The sequence below is a fragment of the Sinocyclocheilus anshuiensis genome, unplaced genomic scaffold (assembly GCF_001515605.1).
Source record: "Sinocyclocheilus anshuiensis isolate Anshui unplaced genomic scaffold, SAMN03320099.WGS_v1.1 scaffold961, whole genome shotgun sequence".
In the NCBI taxonomy this organism is placed as follows: Eukaryota; Metazoa; Chordata; class Actinopteri; order Cypriniformes; family Cyprinidae; genus Sinocyclocheilus; species Sinocyclocheilus anshuiensis.
This window is the reverse complement of record NW_015557049.1, coordinates 138,852-147,901: the sequence shown is the minus strand read 5'-3', so window position 1 is coordinate 147,901 and position 9,050 is coordinate 138,852. Positions and strand designations below refer to the sequence as shown.

General features: G+C 35.6%; 1 protein-coding gene across 1 annotated transcript in view; it reads right to left on the bottom strand.

Moving 5' to 3' along the window:
• Nucleotides 1-9,050, bottom strand: part of mdga1 (MAM domain containing glycosylphosphatidylinositol anchor 1) — a 208,393-nt gene that overhangs the window by 135,860 nt on the left and 63,483 nt on the right. Inside the window, exon 4 of the mRNA XM_016470885.1 lies at nucleotides 944-1,118. Coding sequence (XP_016326371.1) covers nucleotides 944-1,118 — 175 coding nt within the window. The remainder of the gene's footprint in view (nucleotides 1-943; nucleotides 1,119-9,050) is intronic.

Here is a 9,050-nt window from a genome sequence, read left to right as displayed (position 1 = left end):
GAGAGAGAGAGAGAGAGAGAGAGAGAGAGAGCGAGAGAGAGAATGCAAAAAATAAATAATTATATAATAAATAATCTAAAAATGAATTACAATAATTATGTTTTTGGATATATACTGTATGCATAAACAATATTTAAGATATTTAAAAAGCAATTATTTTAAAATTGACATATTTAAAATGTTTTTGTATATATAAAAGGATGCATATTATTTTAATAAAAAATATATATTAATAGACTGCATATAATTATATGCACTAAGTATCAAAAATATAAAAACAATATAAAAAGTAATATATTATTTTTTTAATAATTACGTATGCATGTATAAAATAAGGTACATATTTTTGCTTATTAAATTTGTATACATTTTAATAAATTGTATGCATTTAATTTATTTGAATACATTTAAAATATAAAATTAAAAACTAGTTCTGAGCGAATACCCCTTAAGGTTGTTCATGTTGAATGAGAGAGTGAGGAGTCTTTTGTAGGTGGTTTTTGTGGGATCTGGCTGTAGCCGCTGACCTGACCCTTGGCTCAATGGGACAGTGGGTCAGTGGTCTGGGCAGCACTGCAGGGAATCCCTTACACACATAAAGAGTGTGACCCTGCCTGAACTATGTCTTCAACTCTCACTCGAGATCCTTCCAATTCATTCACCCGAACTCTCCAGGCGCATCTGTCCAGTGCAGCCCATATGTCCATCAATCACTGCTTATTAAATCTCCACAAAAGCTGGTGGGTGCTACAATTTGTTTCCTCTTTTGTCTTGGCAGCTCAGCTGAGCATCATTTCCCCTCCTGTTTTCCATAACCTCCCACACCTATATCCAGCACTAGGACAGAGACGGAGCTCTGGAGAGTTCACACTGATTCACCTCCAGCAGGAAATCCGGGAGGGATCAGGCCGGGAAGAGGAGGGATCGTGGCCCTATCACTTACACTGCACATCTACGCGAATGGACTTGATGGCAGCCACCCCCACCCCGTTCTCAGCTTTGCAGTAGTAGCGGCCGCCCTGCACTCTCTGGATGTTGGGGATCCGTAGAGTCTCATTGAAGATGGACGTCTCCTGGAACTTGTCGGAAGCGCTGCCTGCTGTCTTGGTCCACCGCACCTGCAGGGGGCAACATTTAGAGACTCATGAGCTAATAATAAAAATGCAAAATAATTTCATTTCAGCACATGTTTTACGTTTAGATATTTCAATCAATCAATCAATGATTCAGATGTTGAATTAAAAGAATCACTTAGCATTTGGTCTCTCTTTTGCTTATATTTGATTGTGACCAAGAAAATGTGAAACATCTAAATAATCATGTTGTCAAAATTTTAAAACTGAAACTGAAAAAAAAAAAAAAAAGTTGCAGATTTTCAATGAGGTCTCTGACTTTCCTGTATTTGTATATTTAGATCAATAAAAAGAGCCATGTCTTAAAAAATTAAGAAATTAAATTGTAATGATTAAGAAATATAAATGTATTTTTTTAACATTGAAATATTTTAACTAATTTTCTATGTTAAAGTAACAAAATCAAAGCTTGGAATATAAACATCAAAATAAGAAAACGTCATAATATAAATCTATAGTCCATGAAAAGATACGTCTTAAAAAATGATTAAATCTCAGTTATTAAGTAAATGCATTTTTATATTAAACTATTGATTAAACATATATGTTAAAATTATAAAATATAAACATATGAGGAAAAGTCACAGAATCTCAGACTTAATATGTGCATACACACCCACTGATACATCTATAAATAATAATCATGTAAATGCAAAAAGATTTAATTTATTTTCTCCTACAAAGTAATAACTGAATGTAGAGTTAAAAGTGCAAAAAAATGTACAGAGAAGTATAAAAAGTCCGGTCACAAAGATGATCAAGATCAGTGGGACTCAACAAGTTTAGCGTTCAGACTATCTGTAATCAGAGTCTCATCCATCTCAATCATTCTTTTGAACAATCTTTGCATTGAGTATGTAAGGTCAAGTGAAAATCACAAACTAAAGCCTGTGTAATCTCCTACACTTCTCCACCTCTGGACATCAGTAAGCTGCTTGCATTATAACCCGGGGTCACCTCTGAACAGGGTGAGCAGCCGATTGTAGTTGGACGTACGTGGAAAGGATTATGGGATTACACCGACCTGTGTAAACGACAAGCTTTGTGTTTATTCAGGTTTATTTGCCTGTGGATTTGGGACACAGCTGCTGTTCATTTATCAGGTGTGGTGGGTGAGAAATTAACACAGAGGAAGGGAGAGAGAGCCTCTGCTGGGAGTAACCTATCCTCTCGGTGGAAAAGGACAGAAAAGCTGGTCAAAAGATGTTTGATGGGGCAAAATCATTAAAAAGTTGTGCCACTTTCTTGTGTAGATTGTAGCATATAGTCCTGCTCAAGCTACAACTCAGAACCGACCCACAAAGTGAGGAACTGCTCTTACAACTTGTGGTGTGTCATTAAAGTTTACACCCCTGGATCTTGATGCATCGTTTTTTTCTATCTGGAGCATCAGTGAGCGTTTGAACCTTTTGTAATAGTTGTGTATGAATCCCTCAGTTGCCCTCAGTGTGAAAAGATGGATCTCAAAATCATACAGTCGTTGTTGGAAAGGGTTCAAATACACAAAATATGCTGTTTGTGGGAGCTGAAGGATTTTCTGAAGAACAGCGGGCAACAGTTCAGGACAAACAAGGGACTCATGAACAACTATCACAAAACAAACAAACAAAAGAATAGCTGTGGATCACCCAGGTAACAACACAGTATTAAGAATCAAGTGTATGTAAACTTTTGAACGGGGTCATAAATTCAAATTCAACTATTATTTTCTCCTGTGGACTATATGTAAATGTCTTTTATGTGAAATATCTTATTCAGGTCAATACTAAATAAAAAAATAACATGCATTTTGTATGATTAACATTAATTCATATTATTACACGGCTCTGTGGAATACTTGATTCTAATTGGTCAATCGCGCCATCCAGCAGTATGTTACTCCCAGATAACAACCGCCAAATTCGGTTGTTAAGTGGTGACGTAAGAAGCGCTGTGTCCGGGTCCAAGCCTCAACTCGCTTCACTTGAGAATACTACCTCAGCTATCGTTGACTGTCTGGTGCCATCTTGTGACTGAAAACACTTAACCACCGCGTGTTACAATGGAAGACTTCAGCATGAATTTCAACATATATGGTAAAAACAACTGTTTATTGTAATTAGTGATACGACTGAACATTATGCCTTAAATGTTCGTATTGTCTGACTTCAAAAGGCTCAAAGCAGTTTGTTAGGAACTGTTTTTCTTCGCGGAAGCTTTGCATAAGAGCTAATTAAATATTTCAACTCAAGTCAATATTTCGTGTCTAATTTACTTGAGACAAGTAGCCGTGTAATAAATTACAAAGAAACATTACAAAGAAACCCCTTCAGGCTGATACAAGACCCCTCCGCTTCGCGTCAGGGTCCTGATCACCCTGTCGGGGTTTATTCTGAGATAACAACCGGCTGGATGTACATTATCCCTTACTTAATAAACACTGTAAAAAATGTTAATTGTTAGTTCAATACACCTATTTTTTTATTTTGCACCTGATTTTCTGAAGTTTTCTAAAGATTTTTGAAGCATGTTTTGAAACAAGAAAATACTACTTTAGTTTTTCTACCACAAAATGTCATGTTTAATTCAATGCGCTAATTGCTGTTTCTTTGTAATTAATTGCGAAATTTACTAGCAATTTCCAAATTCATATACATTTTCCAACACCAATTTTTTTTCAGCGTACCTTAGTTAAAGTTAATTAATTTTAATTCAATTGAACCTTGCTGTAAAGTGTTAGCATATTTTCAATATGTAATATATACAGTATATATACTGAATTATATTATATGTATAATATACACACAAATTTAAAAATATGCTAACACTTTACAATAAGGTTCAATATATATAACATATATAATATTTAATATAACAAATTAACACATCTATATCTATCTATCTATCTATCCATCTATCCATTCTCCAAACTGCTTCTCTGTAGGGTCCATGGACTAATGAAGGCAAAATGATAATTAAAAATATTGGAAAAACTTCTTACAGCTACTGGATACATACATTTTTGTATATATATTTACATACAGTATTTTTTTAACTTTCTATAATGAGAAACGTTGCTACTGTGGGTCACAGCACCCTTTCAATGCAAGTGCAGTAGTGAGCTGAACCTCTGATCCGTGTCATCCCAGAAAGTGTTGATGCCTATATCAGGATCCACCACTGGTTGTGAATTTTCACAAAAAAAAGTCCTGTTTGTTTTCTCAGCAGCCCAAATCTCTGCCATCATCGTGTTGATTCATCGTGGCTCTCAAAGGGCCGGCGCTGGCAGATGTAAGACAGATGGCGCTGGATAGGCTATCATTACAGCGGCCTCAGACGGCTCACTTACAGCAACGCAAAGTCACAGTGGCACAGAAACTTTCAAAGTCTCAGTGATACGAAGAGAAGAGCGTCAGAGACAGAAAGGAGAGGACGGCTGATGGTAACAGACACCGGAATCCTGCAGCTACAGGACACACAACAGCTGTATGCTAGCGTTCTTCATCTGTCTCTACTGCAAAATCAGGCTCACAATATGCTCTGATATGCTTTCTGAATCCCATCTTTCCATTTTGATAAAAATTAATTTGGTTCTGTTTGCTCAGACCAAGGGCAGGGTTATCATCATTAACTAAAACCAAAAGTAAAACCACAATCAATCAATCAATAAAATTTCATTACTTATATTTCAATACAATTAATATGAACTAAAATAAAATATTTTAAAAACTTCTTTATTTGATTTCAGCTAGTTTCCAAGGCAACATTTCTCATTTTCTTAAAGTTTAACTTGAAGTACTAAAATAACTCAAACTAAATTATTTAAAATTAATAAAAAACCTATACAGACATACTTCATTAATAATAATAATAATAATAAATGACAAAAATTACTAAAACTTTAATTACTCAAAAATTAAAATGAAAACTACAAAATAGAGAAATAAAATCGAATTCAAAATATTAACAAAAGCTATAGTATGCTACGATATATATCAATGAGACTACAACACTGACCAAGGGACAGTCATAGTCATAACTAAATCATCTTTCTACACTGATGGTCATTCAAAATAAGCTATGTGTTTTGTAGTAACTAAATATCTGCAAACAAATAATCCATTATAGCTGATTTTATTATAGTAATTTTACTCACAAAGCTGACAAAAAGGTCCATAATGAAGCTGCAACAGGCAGCAAAATGAGGAATTTTAGTTTTTAGCTTTAATTATGACATTCAATAAAGGTCAACATAAATGAGGAGAAAACATAATATAGAGCAATTAGGATTCAATTTCTCATTGTACTCCAAACAAAACTCTTAAAAACAAAGGGGTTTTGCAGCAATGCCACAGAACCATTATTTTGGGTTCTCGAAAAGCAGTGGTTCCCAACCCTGGTCCTGGAGGCACCCCAACACTGCACATTTTGCATGTCTCCTTTCTCTGCCGCACAAATTTCAGGTCTTGAAGTCTCTACTAATGAGCTGATGACCTGAATCAGGTGTGTTTGATTAAGGAGACATGCAAAACGTGCAGTGTTGGGGTGCCTCCAGGACCAGGGTTGGGAACCATTGCTCTAAAGAAGCTTTATATGAAAATGAACCATTTTTTATTAGTGTGAAGAACGTTTTCATAATCAAAAGAACCTTTTTTCACTATTAAGAACTTTTTGTGGAATGGAAAGGTTTCATGGATGTTAAAGGTTCTTCATGGAACCATAAATGCCAATGAAGAACCTTTATTTTTTTTTTAAGATTGAGGTCATTTTCTCTGTAATTTTTACCTAGGTTGTGTGAGGAAAAATAGTTTCATGCTGAACTGAAATCATAAAGTACATTTACCTGACGTCCTCAGGGAAAGCTTCTCGCGTCTGAAGAGAACTTTTATCATCCCACTCCCATTTTTCCAAACCCTCTCTCTCTCGCTCCGGTTCAGGTTTTCTCTTCCCGCCTATCCTATAACTGCCTCTATAAATTAAGTTCTCTGCGAGTGACACCAATTTAAGTCAAGTATCCGCAAAGAGACGTTTATTGCTTAATGCCTGTCAAGCCTGCTTAAATCTGGGCGGCTGTGGTCCTCTTCAGCGCTAGCACTGGGTTATTGCTACTGTAAGCGCATTTAATGCTCATTGCCAGGCTTTCTATGTTTAAGCATGTTAAATCGGTGAAGAGTGATTACTACACACAAAAGCTCAATGTTTGCAGCTTAGCTTTAAACTGACTATTACTCTAAAATCTTGTGTCTCCCTCTCTCACTCACTCTAGCTCTCTCAGTTCAATTTTGTGCTTTATTGGCATGACAGAAACTGTTCGTTTGTATTGCTAAAGTGTTGCAAAACCAGCAAATTAAATAAGGTAAAATGTACAATTAGCCTAAAAGGTGTTCGCTATTTATTCGGTAAGTAGCTGTGCAATACTCAGGATAATTATGGGTCATTACTGCCAAATAAATACAGACAATGAGCAGGATCCCACTGTGAAGCTCCTGCAGCTCTTTACTAAGCAAAAATTGGAGTTAGATCAGTTTAAACGGTGGGATTTCAGTTCATTTTTTTATGACTGGGGACACAAAGCACATATAACATCATACACAAAGTGCAATAGTCTATATAATGTAAGCGTATTGGCATTTCATGCAATGCACAGAGACAATATAATCAATACAGGGAATCTAATCATAATTAATACATTCCCTTAATTCTATAAATAATGTAATAATTAAACATTATATACATTTTATATATAATTATTTATTACAAATATAAAAAATATTACATTAAACATAAATATAACTAAATTACACTACCGTTCAAAAGTCTGAGGTCAGTAAGAAATTAATACTTTTCTTCAGAGCAAAGACGCCTTACATTGATCAAAAGTGACAGTAAAGACATTTACAATGTTACAAAAAAATTGTATATACGGTATGTCATTCTTTTGAGCTTTCTATTCATCAAAGAATCCTGAAAAGAAAAATGTATCATGGTTTCCACAAATATATTAAGCAGCACAACTGTTTTCATCACTGATAATATAATATATATAATAATAAATATAATATAATAATTAAAAAAATCTTTTTTATTTCTGAAGGATCATGTGACCATGCTGAAAAGTCAGCTTTGCACTACAGGAATAAATTAAATAGAAAACATTTATTTTTATATTTTAATAATATTTCACAATATTACGATTTTCAAATGCAGTGAGCATATGAATGCAATGACTGAACTTTCTAGTGAGTCTTCAAAAACATCTTACCATCACCAAACAATTGAACGGTATTTTTTGTGAGTGCCATAAATATCAATTTAATTATAATTACATTAAACTAGAGACCTAAATGTTAAGTCTTGTGTTACTTCAGTAGATTTTGTAATGCAAGCATCCTCTGAGCACATGACTTTCCGTAACATCAACAGATCCAGATAACAGACACTCCCACCCTAGTAATAATTATAAAGCGTGCAATTACATCCAAATCCGTGCATGAATTCACAGATGTCCTGTGCTAATATTTAGAAAACTAAATCCATTTGAGTGCTAAAAGCAAGCCTGAGGAGAAACATAAAACAGCAGGAGAGAAAGAAGACCAAAGCAGTGTCAGATTTTGCCGGCTCATCTCCCGTTCTGAACTGCACCTCTGTTCACTGAAATCAATCCTAATCAAATAACACGCAGCGCTGCGGAGTATTTAAACCTCTCCATATGTTACACAAACAGCAGCTTTATTAAACTTCCCACGCCGAGCGTAATAAATGAGAGTGTAAAGTGTGAGGTGTCTTTTCTGCTCACGGACACAATGAGGGCAGAAATACATCTGCTGCATGTGGGATGTACACAGCGTTAGTCCTTCTGTGGCCTGATGCTGCACACCTTCAAGATCACACTTCTGTCCTCCAAACAAGCCAACAGAAAGCAACCGCCATGTTTACATGCACATTTTACGAAGAGAAGTTGTTCACCCCAAAATTAAAATGTTGTTATCATTTACAATGTCGTTTGAATTTCATATTATTTTCGGTCTTCTGTGAAACACAAAATATGTTGGAATATCTTGGAAATGGAAAGGGACCTAAAAAGCATCATAAAACAGCCCATGCGACTCCTGCACTATATTCAAAGTCTTCTGAAACCATGCTAGAGCTTATTCTGTTATGATACTCCCCTCTGCAGTAGTGCTCAAATCTGGGTCACATGACACGTGAGAACTTTCAATGGCATCAAACTTGGTGCAACACATTTAAAAGCCCCATTTTTAAATTTATATTGTGGTTTGGCCATCATTTGAAAATTTGTATGACAATGTATAAATGTATCAAAAATAATTTATTTTAAAATATGAATTACCATCTTTTTTTACAGTTTTTTAACTAAAACTAGTACAAAGTATTAAAGGGGTCATATGATGATGCTAAAAAGAACATTATTTGGTGTATTTGTAAACATAAAACCATGTCTGCATTTGTGATCGGAGCAATGACAAACAAGCACTACTCTACACTGCCCAAAACTCGCATTTGAATGATCAGTGGCAAATTCTTTAAATGAAAACGTACTTACAGTCTGTGAGTCAGAACAGCCAGCACTGTAGTCTACTCTTCCAGGATCAGGAAACAGTCCTCCATAAAATGTGCTGCACACAAATTAATATTTGGGTTGAACTGTTCTGGAACAGTGTTGTAAATACAACTTAACCACTGATTTCTAGTCGTGTCCTCTTTTGGAAGACCAAACAAAGAAGTTTCGCTTTCACAACGAAACACACGGCGGGCTACAGTGAGCGGCGGCCGGAGGGCTAGAGTGAGCGGTGGCGGGTGGGCTTGAGAACGGCGTGGCCGGTGGATTCGACGAAGGAGCAGTCGGCGGGCTTGCGGCAACCACATGTGACGACCCCGGGCTGGACTCCTTAACTTTTATAAAGAATATCTCTTTGG